Source organism: Anomaloglossus baeobatrachus, chromosome 3, assembly GCF_048569485.1.
Source record: "Anomaloglossus baeobatrachus isolate aAnoBae1 chromosome 3, aAnoBae1.hap1, whole genome shotgun sequence".
Classification (NCBI taxonomy): domain Eukaryota; kingdom Metazoa; phylum Chordata; class Amphibia; order Anura; family Aromobatidae; genus Anomaloglossus; species Anomaloglossus baeobatrachus.
The window spans coordinates 701,871,980-701,891,360 of record NC_134355.1 but is presented as its reverse complement, the minus strand read 5'-3'; the positions used below and the strand labels follow the sequence as shown (position 1 = coordinate 701,891,360).

General features: G+C 46.0%; 1 protein-coding gene across 1 annotated transcript in view; it reads left to right on the top strand.

Annotated features, from left to right (window-relative positions):
- LOC142297116 (uncharacterized) overlaps nt 1-18,168 on the top strand; it is a 133,785-nt gene extending 115,617 nt beyond the window's left edge. The window contains exon 7 of the mRNA XM_075341384.1: nt 16,238-18,168. Within this exon, the coding sequence (XP_075197499.1) occupies nt 16,238-18,066 (1,829 nt within the window). The 3' untranslated portion in view covers nt 18,067-18,168. The remainder of the gene's footprint in view (nt 1-16,237) is intronic.
- Nucleotides 18,169-19,381: the final 1,213 nt, after the last annotated feature.

Below are 19,381 nucleotides of genomic sequence, written 5' to 3'. Positions count from 1 at the left end.
TATTAAACGTTATATTTTAGGCGTCATAATTTGTTGATATCTCACCTTGCTATTTAATTGTCTGGATATTAGTCGAGGTTCTTTATCCACCATCCGCACAATCTTGCGTTGAAATCTCTCGTCAATGTTTCTTTCCTTCCACATCTAGGGAGGTTAGCCACAGTGCCATGGGCTTTACACTTCTTGATGACACTGTGCACCGTAGACACAGGAACTTTCAGGTCTTTGGAGATGGACTTGTAGCCTTGAGATTGCTCATGCTGCCTCACAATTTGGATTCTCAAGTCCTCAGACAGTTCTTTGGTCTTCTTTCTTTTCTCCATGCTCAATGTGGCGCACACAAGGACACAGGACAGAGGTTGCGTCAACTTTACTCCATGTCACCGGCTGCAAGTGTGATTTATTATTGCCAGCACCTGTTAGGTGCCACAGGTAAGTTACAGGTGCTGTTAATTACACAAATTAGAGAAGCATCACATGATTTTTCAAACAGTGCCAATACTTTTGTCCACCCCCTTTTTTATGTTTGGTGTGGAATTATATCCAATTTGGCCTTATGACAATTTTTTTTTTTTTTTTACATTGAAGACAAATTAAATGAAGATAATAATACCAAAGAATTTGTGATTGCAATCATTTTCAGGAAGAAACTGAGTATTCTCTGACAGAACTTCAGGGGTGCCAATACTTTTGGACAGCACTAATATATATATATATATATATATATATATATATATATATATATATATATATACACATATATACACATACAGTACAGACAAAACGTTTGGACACACCTTCTCATCTCTAGAACAACTGTTAGGAGGAGACTTTGTGCAGCAGCCTTCATGGTAAAATAGCTGCTAGGAAACCACTGCTAAGGACAGGCAACAAGCAGAAGAGACTTGTTTGGGCTAAAGGACACAAGGAATGGACATTAGACCAGTGGAAATCTGTGCTTTGGTCTGAGGAGTCCAAATTTGAGATCCAACCACTGTGTCTTTGTGGAAAAGGTGAACAGATGTACTCTATATGGCTGGTTCCCACCGTGAAGCATGGAGGAGGAGGTGTGATGGTGTGGGGGTGCTTTGCTGGTGACACTGTTGGGGATTTATTCAAAATTGAAGGCATACAGAACCAACATGGCTACCACAGCATCTTGCAGCGGCGTGCTATTCCATCCGGTTTGCGTTTAGTTGGACCATCATTTATTTTTCAACAGGACAATGACCCCAAACACACCTCCAGGCTGTGTAAGGGCTATTTGACTAAGAAGGAGAGTGATGGGATGCTACGCCAGATGACCTGGCCTCCACAGTTACCAGACCTGAACCCAATCGAGATGGTTTGGGGTGAGCTGGACCGCAGAGCGAAGGCAAAAGGGCCAACAAGTGCTAAGGATCTCTGGGAACTCCTTCAAGACTGTTGGAAAACCATTTCCAGTGACTACTAGTGATGAGCGAGCATGCTTGTCACTACTCGGTACTCGCACGAGTATCGCTGTACTCGGGCTGCTCGGCGGGGACCGAGTAATCTCGCGATACTCGTGCTGTACTCGTGGTCTTCATTTCTGCATGTTGGCGCTCTTTTGAGAGCCAGCCCTCATGCAGGGATTGGCTGGCAGACCACTGCAATGCCACAGCCCTGTTAGTTGTGGAATTGCAGTGATTGGCCGGCCTGCACAGCGTGACCGAGCCTTTATATCGGCCGGCGCGCTGTGCTCTGCTCACAGCTATTCAGACAGTCAGTGTAGGGAGAGTGTCGCTGATTCAGGGAAAGCTTTGCGGCCCTTTATAGCTTTTTTAGTTGCAGGGCTGCAAACAGTGTGACCAAAAGTCCTTCTCAGGACTATTCTAGTTGTATACAGGCAGGCAGGGTATAGCCAGGTCGGAGTACAGTAGCAGAGTCCTTCTCAGGACTATTGTTGCTATATACAGGCAGGGTATAGCCAGGTCTGAATACAGGCTAGTGACCAAAAGAGTCCTTGTCAGGACTATTGTACCAGTATACAGGCAGGCAGGCAGGCAGGGTAGTGGTGACCGTATACCAGCCTTCATCATATCTGGGGCTGGTGTACACAGTGTAAAACAGTCCAGATAGTGTCTGACTTGTCTGTAATTGTCGCTCCCCAAAAAAACCTGTTAGGTTATTATTGCGTCCGTGCTTGGTTTTTAAAACCGCACGTGTGTGCCTGTTGGTGGCAGCGTACAGGTGCACTTGTGTGCAATTTCCACACACTTTGATATAACGCACAAGTAGTGAATATACACGTCAGCAGTGCACAGCATTGCAAAATGCGCAAGGGCATTGGCAAGGAACAAGGAAGTGGACGTGATGGTGGTGCAGGCAGAGGCCGAGGTCGTGGTCAAGCTCTAATTTCGCCACAACAAAGGGCCACATCTAGTCGCTCGCACGTCCTGTCCCAAATTATTGGGGACCGCAGCAGTACACCGCTCTTGAACCAAGACCAGTGTCAACAGGTTGTTAGTTGGATAGCAGATAATGCTTCCAGTCAGATTGGCACCACCACAAACACTCTGTCTTCCACACGGTCAAGTGTCAGTAGCCGTGATACTGCACCGCACATTTCTGAACCTGATCCTCCTTCCTACCACCAGGCTGAGTACACGTCCTCCTCGGACATTAATGATCCCACACTTGGACACTCGGAAGAGCTGTTCACGTTTCCATTCACACATTCTGGCCTCTCGCCAGCTCATATTGAAGTGGGTCATGAGGAGATCGTCTGTACAGATGGCCAAATATTTGAGCAGCCATGTTCTCATGAAGTTGGCAACGTGTCTCAACAAGTGGTGGACGATGATGAGACACAATTGTCAGCAAGTCAGGAGGAGGAGCAGGGTGCGGAAGAGGAAGACGACGTGGTGGATGATCCAGTAACTGACCCAACCTGGCAGGAGGATATGCAGAGCGAGGACAGCAGTGCACAGGGGGAGGGAGGCGTAGCATCACAACAGGCAGTAAGAAGCAGGGTGGTGGCCCCAGGCAGAAGTCAGGCAACCGTTCCCCGGAACAACACGACGACACAAGGTGCCTGTACAAATGTTAGGTCTTCCCGAGTCTGGCAGTTTTTTAAGTTGGATCCAGATGATTCAAAAAAGGCCATTTGCAACACCTGCCGTGCCAGCATCAGCAGGGGTACCAAAACTAGCAGCCTGACCACCACCAGCATGATCAGGCACATGTCAGCCAAGCACCCGACTTTGTGGGAAGTACAACAGAGTCGAGGAGCAGTGCTTGCTGATGTCACTGCTACGTCTTCGCTGGTTGTGCATGCGAGCCAATCCTCTGTCCATGCTGCCTGCGAACAAGCCTCCTCCACTCCTGAACCTGCAGTTGCCTACGCAGAAAGAACACCATCATCAAGCACGTCCTTGTCCCAGCGCAGTGTTCAGTTATCCATTCAGCAAACCTTTGAACGCAGGCGCAAATACACTGCCAACACCCCACATGCCACAGTTCTAAATGCTAACATTTCGCGACTGCTTGCGCTGGAAATGTTGCCTTTTAGGCTGGTGGAGACTGAAGCATTCCGTGACCTGATGGCGGCAGCTGTCCCACGTTACTCGGTCCCCAGCCGCCACTATTTCTCCCGGTGTGCCGTCCCCGCGTTGCATAACCACGTGTCACAAAACATCACACGTGCCCTGAACAACGCTGTTTCACCCAAGGTCCACCTAACCACAGACACGTGGACAAGTGCTTGTGGGCAAGGCCGCTACATCTCGTTGACGGCACACTGGGTTAATATTGTGGAAGCTGGGACCCAGTCTGAGCGAGTGACGGAACACGTCCTTCCCACACCAAGGTTTGCAGGCCCTACCTCAGTCAGTGTTTCACCCACACTCTACAGCTCCGGAATGTCATGCTCTTCAGCCTCCTCCTCCTCCTGCGCATCCTCATCCACTGTGCCCTCCACACCAGTCACAAGCTGGAAGCACTGCAGCACTGCCTCGGCGAAGCGGCAACAGGCTGTGCTGAAGCTAATCTGCATAGGTGACAAACCCCACAATGCAGAAGAGGTGTGGACAGCTCTGAAACAGCAGGCAGATCACTGGCTCACACCTCTGAACCTAAAGCCAGGAAAGGTCGTGTGTGACAATGGCCGGAACCTGGTGGCGGCTTTGAGGCGAGGCCAGCTGACACATGTTCCATGCGTGGCCCATGTGCTCAACCTCGTGGTTCAGCGGTTTATAAAGTCATACCCAGAGCTGTCTGATCTGCTGGTAAAAGTTCGCCGCCTGTCTGCACATTTTCGAAAGTCACCTACTGCTTCAGCCGGCCTTGCCGGCTTTCAGCGCCGTTTGCATCTTCCGGCTCACAGACTGGTGTGTGATGTCCCCACGCGTTGGAATTCAACTCTGCACATGTTGGTCAGGATATGTGAGCAGAAGAGGGCAGTTGTTGAGTACCTGCATCACCTAAGCCGTCGGGAAATGGGTCAAACTCCACACATAACACCTGAGGAGTGGAGATGGATGTCAGACCTATGTACCATCCTCCAAAACTTTGAGGACTCCACCAAGATGGTGAGTGGTGATGACGCCATTATTAGCGTCACCATACCGCTACTCTGCCTTCTAAAACGGTCTCTGCTGAAAAACAAACATGATGCATTGCAGGCGGAGCGCGATGAGTTGCAGCAAGAAACAGTAGTGGGTGTGGGTGATAACACACAGCCCAGCCTCGTCTCATCACAACGTGCAGTGGAGGACTATGACGAGGAGGAGGATGAAGACATGGAGCAACTCTCCGGCCAAATTGAGGATATGACATGCACACCAGTCATATCCTCGGTTCAGCGTGGCTGGCCAGAGGACAGGGTAGATGAGGAGGAGGAGGAGGAGGAGGAGGAGGACAGCATGTTCAGTCATCTTGTTGGTCAGGCTACTGAAGTCCTGGCTGTTAAGAGTCTGGCGCACATGGCTGACTTTATGGTAAGCTGCCTGTCTCGTGACCCTCGCGTTAAGAACATCTTGGCCGACAATCATTACTGGTTGGTAACACTGTTAGACCCACGCTACAAGGAGAACTTTTTGTCTCTTATTCCCGTGGAGGAGAGGTCAACCAAAATGCAGCAGTTTCGGAAGGCCATACTCACGGAAGTAGGCAAAGCATTCCCCTCACAAAACGCTAGCGGCATAGGTCATGAATCAGTGGACAACCGAGGCGTACAGCCGAGAGAGGCACAAGTCCAATCCGCCAGAGGTAGGGGAACAGTCTTTAAGATGTGGGACAGTTTTCTCAGCCCCTCACGTACCACAGCCCCTGAGGTGCGGGGTAGTGCCACAAGAAATCCTAAGTTTGCCCAGATGCTGAAGGAGTACCTTGCAGATCGAACAACTGTACTCCGACATTCCTCTGTGCCTTACAATTATTGGGTATCCAAGCTGGACACGTGGCATGAATTGGCTCTCTACGCCTTGGAAGTCCTGGCCTGCCCTGCTGCTAGCGTTTTGTCAGAGCGTGTTTTTAGTGCCGCAGGTGGAATCATTACAGATAAACGCACCCGCCTGTCAACTGAAAATGCTGACAGGCTGACTCTGATCAAGATGAACAAGGGTTGGATTGGGCCAGACTTCACCACACCACCAGCAAATGAGAGCGGAATTTAAAGTTTGCCATGTACCTCCACTCACCCATGGGTACACACTTCTGGACTTTGGATAATCGCTGGACTGCTCCTCCTTCTCCTCATGCGCCACCATGATGATGACCGTTACAAATTGCAATACTTAGGCCTTTGTCTCAGGTATACCCCCAGTGGTAAATTTTTTCGCCCATTCTTTGCAGAATGGACATTACAACGACAGGAGACCCGCTCCTTTGCAATGGGAACAATGTTTTGAGGCCCTCATGCACGTCTCTACCCAGGGACAACGTGGAGCCTCCCAATTTTTGGCTGCCCTGCCTAAGGGCTATACTATAATACACCCACTTCCTTAAAATGGACACTTAATGTTTTGAGGCCCTCATGCACGTCTCTACCCAGGGACAACGTGGAGCCTCCCAATTTTTGGCTGCCCTGGCAAAGGGCTATACTGAAATAGACCCACTTCCTTACAATGGGCACTTCAGGTTTACAGGCCATCATGCACGTCTCTATCCAGGGACAATGTGGAGCCTCCCAATTTTTGGCTGCCCTGGCAAAGGGCTATACTGAAATAGACCCACTTCCTTACAATGGGCACTTCAGGTTTAAAGGCCATCATGCACGTCTCTATCCAGGGACAATGTGGAGCCTCCCAATTTTTGGCTGCCCTGGCACAGGGCTATACTGAAATAGACCCACTTCCTTACAATGGGCACTTCAGGTTTACAGGCCATCATGCACGTCTCTATCCAGGGGCATTGGTGAACCTCACAATTTTGGACTGCCCTGGCAAAGGAAAATACTACAAAGACTCACTTCCTCAAAATGGGCACATTAGACTCAAGAGGCCTTCATGTACGTCTCTTCTCAGGGACATCGGAGTGCCACACAATGTTTTCACGTAAAATCTTTCATGTATTAATCTCAAAAAGTAACATACACCAGCTCTATCTCACTATTGGGTATGTGCCCTTAACATTTCCGCCATGAAAAATCATTTTGGGGTCATTTTGGAAGGTTTTCTGGTGAGTCCGTAAAAATGGCGTAAAACGCGGACAAAATTGTTCACAGCTGTGACTTTTCAGTGATAAATGCTTCAAGGGGTCTTCCCCATGCTGTTGCCATGTCATTTGAGCACTCTTCTGAGACTTTTGTGACATTTTTAGGGTTTCTCCATGCTGCCGGGGGTCATTTCACAAAAATACTCGGGTCTCCCATAGGATAACATTGGGCTCGTTGCTCGGCCCGAGTACACGAGTATCTTGGGAGGCTCGGCCCGAGCCTCGAGCACCCGAGCTTTTTAGTACTCGCTCATCACTAGTGACTACCTCTTGAAGCTCATTAAGAGAATGCCAAGAGTGTGCAAAGCAGTAATCAAAGCAAAAGGTGGCTACTTTGAAGAACCTAGAATATAAGACATATTTTCAGTTGTTTCACACTTTTTTAAGTATTTAATTCCACATGTGTTAATTCATAGTTTTGATGTCTTCAATGTGAATCTACAATTTTTAGTCATGAAAATAAAGAAAACTCTTTGAATGAGGTGTGTCCAAACTTTTGGTCTGTACTGTATGTGTGTGTGTGTGTGTGTTTGTATATATATATATATATGTATGTATATGTATATGTATGTATATATATGTCTAATATATAAAGCTGAGTGTATGTATGTATGTGTGTGTATATATATGTGTGTGTGTGTGTGTGTGTGTCCGCCAAAGGAATCCGCACCATCGCATTTACAATCACGAAATTTTGAATTTTGCACAGACACTCCATATGACTCAGAGAATGTCATTGTCATGATGTATGTGCTTTTCTCCATCCCATATTTTTTGTATAAGATGCCATGTGATGTATGTTACCTTCTCACTGTATTTGCTGTAATACTATGTCAGGATGTGATGTCACTTTCCTTTGGTTGTACTTACTGAACACTTTGAAATGTCTTGGGATGTAAGTAACCATACCTTCCCCCCATCTCCTGTGTCTCTGGGCCCATAATGCAATTATCTCTTGTCCACACAGCCATGGGAACTTCCCATTGTTTCGTAAGCAGTGGATAACGCCAACTACACAAACCTGTAGACATCTCAGAGTTAACCTTCTAGAATCTTCTAGTGGGCCCAACCATTGCATAGACCCCTACCCTTGAGGGGCAGGCCCACGAGCTCAGACAATACACTCCTGTTTCTAAGTGCAGTTGGGAGCTGAGCTTGAAGAGGAAGGGAGCGAGATCTGATTCTGCGGACAGATCTCGCCGTCCAGTGGATTGTGTGGGATTTCTGGGACTCTGAAAAGGACTATTCCTAGTGATCTGGCACTTTGAATTATCGGGAGGTGCCCCCGAATCTGTTTTATTTGGACTTGTCGTGTGCTTTTCCTGTATTCCTGTTAGTAAACCTGTTGGATCATCCTCGGCCTGTTGTCTCTCCTTGCTCTGCTGTACACCCCGTCACAAACTGGTGGCAGCAGTGGGATCAGAGCAGAAGGAATGGAGGACAACGGCCCACCAACAGCTAGAACCAGAACCTCAGAGTACAAGAACTGGACTGCAGTGAACCTACAAACAAAGGCCCGTGAAATGGGAGTCAGCTACAAGAGACTCTCCAAGGAGCAGCTGATTGAGGCGTTGGAAGGAGTTTGCTCGTAAAATGACGCTGAGGAAGGATCCTCCCAGCAAACGGAAGAAAGATGTCAGCCGGAGGTAAATACCCAAAAAAGTCAGTGGGTTGTGTGGTACGAGGAGGAGATCGCCTTGCTGGGAGAGGAGACCACCATAGAATATAAGATGGAGGTCATGCGTGGAGCTAAAGAGAAGGTGCGCAGGATGGAGGAGATGGCATTGCTGGATAAGCAGCTCGCTGTTGAAGCCGCTAGAGGTTCCAGATAGACTGTAACCCCAGCACACACCATGAGGGAACTTCCCAGAGTGTCCCGCAAAGACTTCAAGCAGTTTAATGAGGCTGCTGGTGACATTGAGGGCTTCTTCCAGGACTTTGAGCATCAGTGTCGATTAATGGAAGTCCCAGAAAGGAAGCGCGTCCGGCATCTGGTTCGGCTCTTAGAGGGTGGAGCTGCCGCAGCCTATAGAGCTATGGTCCCTCGGTGGAACTGTGAGTATGCGGATATTAAACAGACTATTCTAGAACATTATGCTGTAACGCCAGACACTTACAGGACTCAGTTCCGTACTTTAGCATGTGATGAGGAAGTGTCTTTCAAGATGTATGCCCACAAACTCACACATCTGTGGCATCGTTGGCTGGAGGCAGAGGAGGCCTTAACCTTGGAGACCGTCCTCCAGGTCCTCCTAAAAGAGCAGTTTTACTTCAAGTGCCCCGCTGAGATCCGGGAATGGGTGCATGAAAGGAGACCAGTCACTGTGGAGGAAGCTGCAGCTCTAGCTGATGAGGCTCTCACCATCAAGCCTCAGTGGACAAAACTACTACTCAGTGAGAAAAAAACCACCAGCCCCCCAACGCTGGCGGCCCCTGGTCCTTCTGCCCCCAATGTTCACCATCACCCTAGACCGTCAACTCATGGGGACCTTCGTGTGAGAGCGCAGATGTTATGGATGTGGGCAGCCTGGGCACATGCAATTCCAATGTCCAGGTGTGCCGAGGCAGAACAGCTACAGACCGACTTTGCCTGTTCATTATCTACAGACACCTTCACCAGGAGAAGAGCTGGATGTGGGGAATCTTCATTGCCACTTTGTCGGTGCGGTAACCAGAAGTCAAGCCAAGAGAGCAGCCCATGTGGACGTGTACAACCCATCCATGGAAATGAGGCCACCAGAACTGCCATTACAGCCGGTGAGTGATTCTTCTTGTGGGGATAATATGAATGTTACTTCGGATAAAGTTCAGTTTAGACAAGAAGTAGAGACTGACCCCACCCTTGCTAGTTTTAGAGCTCGAGCTGAAATAGGGCAGCTAGGGGAGAACGGAGAAAGAATTATCAGAGAAAATGGACTTCTGTATCGGGTTGCCAATGCCGACTCCCTAGATAAGCCCTGGACTTATAGCAACCAGCTGACTGTTCCTCAGAAATACAGAATTCCCCTATTACACATGGCTCATGACATTCCTACTGCTGGCCATCAAGGCAAAACCCGCACCGAGAGACGATTGACTCAAACTTTTTATTGGCCGGGGATTTCCCAAGCAGTGGCGCATTTCTGCCGAACTTGTGACATATGTCAGCATAGAGGGCGACCCGGAGATCACCCAAAGGCCCCCCTGCAACCGCTCCCTATAATAGAAGAACCCTTTCAAAGAGTAGCTGTTGATATCATTGGACCTCTGGCTAAACCAAGTAAATCTGGAAAGCAGTACATTCTCACTGTTGTGGACTATGCCACCCGATATCCAGAAGACGTGGCCTTGTCAAGTATTTCTGCAGCCAAGGTGGCCGAGGCCTTGGTTATTATTTTTACCAGAGTAGGATTCCCCAGTGAGATCTTGTCGGACCAAGGCTCCCAGTTCATGCCAGAGTTGGTCCAGTGTCTGGGGCGCACCTGTGGAGTACGAGCGATCCGAACGACCCCGTATCATCCCCAAACAAATGGACTTTGTGAACGATGCAATGGCACTCTGAAGAATATGCTGAGGGCCTTCACGGACCGAGATTCAGACTGGGAGAAGTACCTACCCCATCTCTTGTTTACCTATCGGGAAGTTCCACAGGAGTCCACTGGGGTCTCCCCCTTTGAACTATTCTATGGAAGAAAGGTCCGAGGACCCTTAACCCTGCTCAAGGAATACTGGGAGGGGCAAGTTGAAGATACAGGAGCCCCTGTTGTCCCTTATGTCCTAAAGCTGCGAGAAACCCTGGCCCAACTTGCTAGTTTTGCCCAGAGTCATTTGCGTATGGCTCAAACCAGACTGAAGACATGGTATGACCGTAAAGCACACTATCGGGAGTTTGTAGAAGGACAACAAGTCTTAATGATTGTTCTCCATCGGCAGAATAAACTGCAGACCACATGGGAGGGTCCCTTCGTGGTTCTAAGAAAACTGAATGATACCAATTACCTTCTTGTTTTGGATTCTCAGGGGCTAAGACAAAAGACTGTCCATGTGAATATGATTAAGGAGTACCATGACTGGAACATTCCAATGATAGCAAGCTGTCGGTTAGCTTCAGAAGATGGTCAAGAGGATGAGGGCTCTCTACCTGATCTCGTGGAAGCAGCAAGAGCCCCATCCACTGTGGAACAGGTTCCCCTGGGAGATCACCTGGATTCCTTACAGAAGATCCAGATGCTGTAAGTGCTTCAACAGAGACGGGCTGCTTTCTCATCCCAACCAGGTCTAACCACCGTCACCCAACATCCTGTGGACACTCAGGGCATCCGTCCCATACAACAGGCTCCTTACCGGGTACCTGAATCAGTTCGAAACACCATGCAGCACGAACTGGAGGAGATGTTACAGCTTGGGGTAATTGTTATGATCCAGAACCATGGAAGACCACCACAAATCATTGGCAAAAGGTGACAAGAGCATTGGGAACTAATCTGGCCGCCATCCCCTTACTAACCATCACAACTAGAAGTAGCCGAGGGGTGAACTAACATCCTGTGCACCGCGAACCCAGCCGGAGAACTAACTATCCTAAAGGTAGGAAAGATGAATAACTCTCTGCCTCAGAAAATAGACAAGAATAGCTAGCCCCCCACATTCAAAGACTGCGGTGGTATAGGAAAAACACAATACACAGGTAGATGACAGGATTAGCAAAAGGTGAAGCCCCCGCTGACTAAAATTGGAAAGGACAGGAAAGGGACTGATAGTGGCCAGAGAAAAACCCTGCAAAATATCAACTTCCTGATAGTACAAAAAGGCCCTCAGATCGCACGATCTGAACTCCGTCCTATACCAGGTGCCCTTGTCATACCAATGAACAGAAAACAAGAATCATAACAAAGTCAACAAGCCACAAATACATGGACCCAAAGGAGCTATACTCCACACAGAACTGCAGGGAGTTCCCCAACAAGCCACTGAGGGGAAAAATCCCTGCAAGCAAGTAAACTGAAAATAACCACAGCAAATGACAAACCCAGATAAACAAAAGAACCAGACAATAAATAAAGAGCAAGCACTTATCTGGGGAAGATGTGGTGTAGAGCAGGATTAAGCAGGCTGGAGATACAAAGAACAACTGACATCCGGCAACAGCCTGCAATCAGACCAGGATTTAAATAAGCAGAGAGTTAGCAAAGGAAACACCCACTGCACAACACACCTGGTCCAAGTCCAAACCATTCCTGGCCACCAGAGGGAGCCTCCCAGCAGCCAAAACATAACTAACATTCACAACAGGTATTCTAGGCCTCCCATAGCCCTTGGGCCTCCCCTGTGGTGTTAGTACCCAAGAAGGATGGGAGTACTCGATTTTGTGTGGACTATCGGCGACTAAACGACCATACCGTCAGCGATCCTTACCCAATGCCTCGTATTGACGAACTTCTAGACCGACTGGCTGGGTCCCGATATGTCACTACCTTGGATCTCAGTAAGGGATACTGGCAGATCCCTCTAACGGAGGAAGGGAGAGAACGGTCCGCTTTTATAACCCCCTTTGGTCTGTATGAATTTCTAAGCATGCCTTTTGGAATGAAAAATGCCCCGGCCATTTTCCAGAGAATGGTGGACCAGATCCTCCGGGGATGTGGTAACTTTGCTTGTGCCTACTTGGATGATATCGCCGTCTTCAGCCACACATGGGAGGAACATCTGCATCAAGTAGCCGTTATTCTGGACCTGATTCTTGCTGCCGGCCTAACCATTCGACCCGATAAATGCCAATTGGGGATGGGTGAAGTCCAGTACCTAGGGCATAGAGTGGGAGGAGGGAAGCTCCGTCCTGAGCCTGCTAAAATCCAGGCTATTAGAGACTGGCCTGTACCCCAAACTAAGAAACAAGTTATGGCTTTTCTGGGCACTGCCAGTTATTACCGAAAATTTGTTTCTCACTTCAGCACTGTGGCCAAGCCTCTTACTGACCTGACCAAGAAAACAATGCCCCGGCTGGTGATCTGGACTCCAGCCTGTGATGAGGCTTTTAACCGGCTGAAGGATGCTCTGATCTGCGATCCTGTCCTGGCTGCTCCAGACTACAAGAGGAGATTCATTGTGCAGACGGATGCCTCTTGTTATGGACTGGGAGCTGTACTCAGCCAGGTGAATGCAGCTGGGGACGAACACCCCATCGCCTATCTCAGCCAGAAACTGCTGGACCGAGAAGTGGCCTATGCAACTGTTGAAAAAGAATGTCTGGCTGTAGTGTGGGCCCTTAGGAACCTAAGGCCGTATCTGTATGGGCGAGAATTCACTGTGGTTACTGATCACAATCCCCTCACCTGGCTGAACAGAGTCTCTGGGGACAATGGACGCTTATTACGATGGAGCCTGGCTCTGCAGCCCTATAACTTTACCATACAGTATAGAAGAGGCAGCCAACACCAAAATGCAGATGGACTGTCCAGGCAAGAGGAGCCTTGAGTCCTGTCAGCCATGCCTGCGTGTACTTAACCAGCGACCTGTAGAGGTCCCTAGTACGTACACAAGTTGGGAGGGAAAGGGATTGTCATGATGTATGTGCTTTTCTCGATCCCATATTTTTTGTATAAGATGCCATGTGATGTATTTTACCTTCTCACTGTATTTGCTGTAATACTATGTCAGGATGTGATGTAACTTTCCTTTGGTTGTACTTACTGAACACTTTGAAATGTCTTGGGATGTAAGTAACCATACCTTCCCCCCATCTCCTGTGTCTCTGGGCCCATAATGCAATTATCTCTTGTCCACACAGCCATGGGAACTTCCCATTGTTTCGTAAGCAGTGGATAACGCCAACTACACAAACCTGTAGACATCTCGGAGCCAACCTTCTAGAATCTTCTAGTGGGCCCAACCATTGCATAGACCCCTACCCTTGAGGGGCAGGCCCACGAGCTCAGACAATACACTCCTGTTTCTAAGTGCAGTTGGGAGCTGAGCTTGAAGAGGAAGGGAGCGAGATCTGATTCTGCGGACAGATCTCGCCGTCCAGTGGATTGTGTGGGATTTCTGGGACTCTGAACAGGACTATTACATCGTGATCTAGCACTTTGAATTATCGGGAGGTGCCCCCGAATCTGTTTTATTTGGACTTGTCGTGTGCTGTTCCTGTATTCCTGTTAGTAAACCTGTTGGATCATCCTCGGCCTGTTGTCTCTCCTTGCTCTGCTGTACACCCCGTCACAGTCATAGACTATGTTTGGATGGGAAAATTTAACCCCGCGCTTTACAGTTACTCTCCAAAAATCCTGAATGAACGAAAAGGTCTTCAGCTCACCTGCTGCCCGGACTGCTCTGCCTTGCGGGTGCCTGGGATCCCACGGTCTATCCTGACCGGTAGCAAAGATGTAATCATGTAATCGTGCCTTTACTATTCTAGCTATTTTTCGGTCTTCACTATATGTTTTTAAGATTTTTCAAATAAAGACTCGTATGTTTTAAACCAAGGAGGACTCGTGCTGGATCACTCCCTCTCCCCCCTCTTTCCACATCTCTCCAAAAATCCTGCCTCCATTAAACTGAAGGGAGCTGAGATCTACAGGCTATTAATAGCAACTATCAGTGGTTGCTATAGGATCAAAATAAACTGTTAGTATTAAAAGCTTATGTGTGAGGTAATAAGATGTCAGTGGGGAGACGGATAGAGAGAGACAGAAAGATCTAGACAAGGAAAGAGACAGCCCTGGAAAGAGACAGTTGGGCAAAGAGACAGGCCTGGAAAGAGACAGACAGAAAGACACACACGTAGATACAGACACAGAGATAGAGAAAGAGACAGACAGATACAGAGATGAAGGCAGATAGACTGATACAAATACAGACAGAAGATAAACTGTGGAAAAAGAAGCGCAATAGGGTCTTACCCCGGTAGCAAGGGGGGATGAAGAGGGGTGGTATTATTCACCTATAGGGGTTGCGAAAGTCACGACTCCTATAACAGCATGTAAGTTACTCCAAGCCACGGCAGCGGTCCCCAAATTGGCAGATAACAGAGAGTAGTAGAATAGGGTGTCCAAGCCGTGCCAATGACTAGCCGATCATGAAGATTGTAGATTAATGTTGCTTTTATTCAATGCACAGGTCAACGCGTTTCGGAAGACACAGCTCCCTTCCTCAGGACAGACTGGCAAGAAACATCAAATCTGGATAATAAAAGCAACATTAATCTACAATCTTCATGATCGGCTAGTCATTGGCGCGGCTTGGACACAAATACAGACAGAGAGAGAAACAGACAGACAGAGACATAGACACAGACAGACTAGGAAAGAGACAGACAGAGAGACAGACAGCGACACACAGACAGAGACTGGGTGAGAGACAGAGACAGTTACTATCCCGGGCAACGCCCGGGTACTACAGCTAGTATATATGTGTGTGTGTGTATATATATATATATATATATATATATATATATATATATATATATATATATATATATATAATAACTATATATGAGCCGTTGTGATTACTCGCTAATCCCGCCCCCCACACATCACCATATGCGGCTCCGCCCCCTTCCCCTTTCTCATTACCACACGGGCGTGCCAATCGTTAGCTGGCTGGAACCGGCTAGTAAAGTATAGCCTGATACCCGCCTGTTGGTGGATAGGGCTTTATTTGCAGTGGAATGAAGTTTTCCCTACAGGTAATTTTGATTCTAGTGATTACAGGGGAAGCTGAAGCACTAGCTCTGATAAACTGACATTTTTGCAGGCCTGGCTAGCGCTTGTTTATCAAGGGCAGTTATACAAGGTTTATTTTCTCTGCTTTTTATGTCAACAAGTTTATTTTGTTGTGCTTCTTTGATGTTTTTGTATGGTTAATTTATTTACTATATTTTTTATATATGTAGTGATGTTCTATTTAATTAACCATGACATTTTAAATAAAAAAAAATGTAATGGCATAACTTACTTGTAAGCTTCTGAATGACATTAAGGCTAAGTTCACACTTGCGTTGTTTTGCATCAGTTACAATCAGTTGTGTGACTGATGTAATGGATGCGTTGCAGAGAGTGGCACAACTGATGTGACTGATGCTGCAAAAAAAATATACGTTGTTTGTTCACAAAATCCGGCCTCCGGTAAAACAGTAAAATAACACAATCAGCTGATCACCCGGCGGACAGCTGTGAACGATCAGCTGATTGCCCGGCTTTTGTTAACGATTAGCTGATCGTTCATAGCCAGCCGCCGGTCGATCAGCTGATCGTTCACAGCCGGTCGATCAGCTGATCATTCACAGCCGGCCACCAGGTGATCAGGTGATTATTCACAGCCGGCCACCAGGCGATCTGCTGATTGTAAAAAAAAGCCGCCCGCCTGGCGATCAGCTGACCGTTCACAGCCGGGCGATCAGCTGATCGTTCTGGCCACTAGAACTGAATTTACTGTCATCATGGTCAGAAGTGTGAACTTAGCCTTACTTTTGAGTTTAAATACAGTTACTCTTTCATAGTGTGGGTATCTTGATGTATTAATAGAAATGTTTCTAAATTTGTTGAAACTGATTTAAAAAAAAATGATCAATTTTTATCTCCAACAGAAAATGCAAGTGATCGTTCTGGGGGAAATGTGATGTTATCGTTAGAATGTAATGTAAAAGATGAAGATAACCTGTGTCAGTCCTCAGGAGAAAACCTCACTACCCTTAATGTACATCGAGAAGATTCTGTTAAATGCAAGAGAAATCACACAAGAGAGAAGCCGTACTCATGTTCAGAATGTGGGAAATGTTTTAAGTTAAAGTCATATCTCATTGCACATCATAGAATTCACACAGGAGAAAAGCCATATTCATGTTCAGAATGTCATAAAGTTTTTAAACATAAAGGAAGTTTGATTAAACATCATAGAATTCACACAGGAGAGAAGCCGTATTCATGTTTAAAATGTCATAAAGTTTTTAAATATAATGCAAGTCTGATTATACATCAAAGAGTTCACACAGGAGAGAAGCCGTATTCATGTTCAGAATGTCATAAAGTTTTTAAACATAAAGCAAGTCTGATTATACATCATAGAATTCACACAGGAGAAAAGCCGTATTCATGTTCAGAATGTCAGAAAAGTTTTGTAGATAAATCAGGGCTTATTAAACATGAGAATATTCACACAGGAGAGAAGCCATATTCATGTTCAGAATGTCATAAAGTTTTTAAACATAAAGCAAATCTGATTATACATCATAGAATTCACACAGGAGAAAAGCCGTATTCATGTTCAGAATGTAAGAAAAGTTTTGTAGATAAATCAGGGCTTATTAAACATGAGAATATTCACACAGGAGAAAAGCCATATTCATGTTCAGAATGTAAGAAAAGTTTTGTAGCTAAATCAGGCATTATAAAACATGAGAGAATTCACACAGGGAAAAAGCCGTATTCATGTTCAGAATGTCATAAAGCTTTTAAACATAAAGAAAGTCTGATTATACATCATAGAATTCACACAGGAGAGAAGCCATATTCATGTTCAGTATGTCAGAAAAGTTTTGTAGCTAAATCAAGCATTATAAAACATGAGAGAATTCACACAGGGAAAAAGCCGTATTCATGTTCAGTATGTCAGAAAGGTTTTGTAGATAAATCAGGGCTTATTAAACATGAGAATATTCACACAGGAGAGAAGCCATATTCATGTTCAGAATGTAAGAAACGTTTTATAGATAAATCAAGGCTTATTAAACATGAGAATATTCACACAGGAGAAAAGCCGTACTCATGTTCAGAATGTCATAAAGTTTTTAAACATAAGGCAAGTCTGATTAGACATCATAGAGTTCACACAGGAGAGAAGCCGTATTCATGTTTAAAATGTCATAAAGTTTTTAAACATAGTGCAAGTCTAATTACGCATCAAAGAATTCACACAGGAGAGAAGCCATATTCATGTTCAGTATGTCAGAAACGTTTTGCATCTAAATCAGGCTTTATAAGACATGAGAGAAATCACACAGGAGAAAAGCCGTATTCATGTTCAGAATGTGGTAAATGTTTTATTATAATATCTCATCTTGTAACACATGTGAAAACGCACACAGAAAAAAAGACATATTCATGTTTAGAATGTGGGAAACGGTTTAATACTGAAGCTCTGCTAAGTGATCATCAAAGAGATCACACTGGACAGAAGCCATTTACATGTAGCGAATGTGGGATATGTTTTATATATGAATCAAGTCTTCTCAGACATAAGAAAGTTCACGATCAGAGTGTGGAAAATGTTTCTTTACACAAGTCATTTGAGGTTAAACATCGGAGAAGTTACACAGTAGAGAAGCCGTATTCATGCTCTGAATGTGGAAAATGCTTTATTAGCAAAGACAAACTTAATACTCATCAGAGCAGTCACACACAGGTGAAGCTGTTTTGATGTCTAAAATGAAAAAATGTTTTACAAAGAAAATAATGCTAAAATATTTTTTTACAAGTCAATAATGTTCTTTGTTAACATTAAACTTTTCTATTGCATAAACTGAAGCTGCCAAGCACCTAAATTACATTTACCTGGTGTCATCTGTGACATGGATCCTCTGGGGACAATAATTGTGGACATAAGGATAATTAAAACATGTATGTAACTATGTACACAATTATTAGGCAAATGAGTATTTTGATCCCATGATACTTTTTATACATGTTGTCCTACTCTAAGCTGTAGAGCCAACTACCAATTAAGTAAATGAGGTGATGTGCATCTCTGTAATGAGGAGGGCTGTGGTGTAAGACATCAACACCCTATATAAGGTGTGCTTAATTATTAGGCAACTTCCTTTCCTTTGGCAAAATGGGTCAGAAGAGAGATTTGACGGGCTCCAAAAAGTTCAAAATTGTAAGATGTCTTGCAGAGGGATGCAGCAGTCTTGAAATTGCCAAACTTTTAAAGCGTGATCACCAAAACAATCAAGCGTTTCATGGCAAATGGCCAACAGGGTCACAAGAAGCGTGTTGGGCAGAAAAGGTGCAAAATAACTGCCCATGAATTGAGGAAACTCAAGCGTGAAGCTGCCAAGATGCCATTTGCCACCAGTTTGGCCATATTTCAGAGCTGCAACAGTACTGGAGTATCAAAAAGCACAAGGTGTGCCATACTCAGGGACATGGCCAAGGTAACATAGGCTGAAAAACGACCACCTTTGAACAAGAAACATAAGATACAATGTCAAGACTAGGCCAAGAAATATCTTAAGACTGATTTTTCAAAGGTTTTATGGACTGAAGAAATGAGAGTGACTCTTGATGGGCCAGATGGATGGGCCAGAGGCTGATCAGTAAAGGGCAGAGAGCTCCACTCAGACTTAAACGCCAGCAAGGTGGAGGTGGGGTACTGGTATGGGCTGGGATTTATCAAAGATGAACTTGTGGGACCTTTTCGGGTCGAGGATGGAGTGAAGCTCAACTCCCAGACCTACTGCCAGTTTCTGGAAGACAACTTCTTCAAGCAGTGGTGCAGGAAAAAGTCAGTATCATTCAAGAAAAACATGATTTTCATGCAGGACAATGCTCCATCACATGCATCCAACTACTCCACAGTGTGACTGACCAGTAAAGGTCTAAAAGATGACAAATAAATGACATGGCCCCCTTATTCATCTGATCTGAACCCCATAGAGAACCTGTGGTGCCTCATAAAATGTGAGCTCTACAGGGAGGGAAAACAGTACACGTCTGGGAACAGTGTCTGGAGG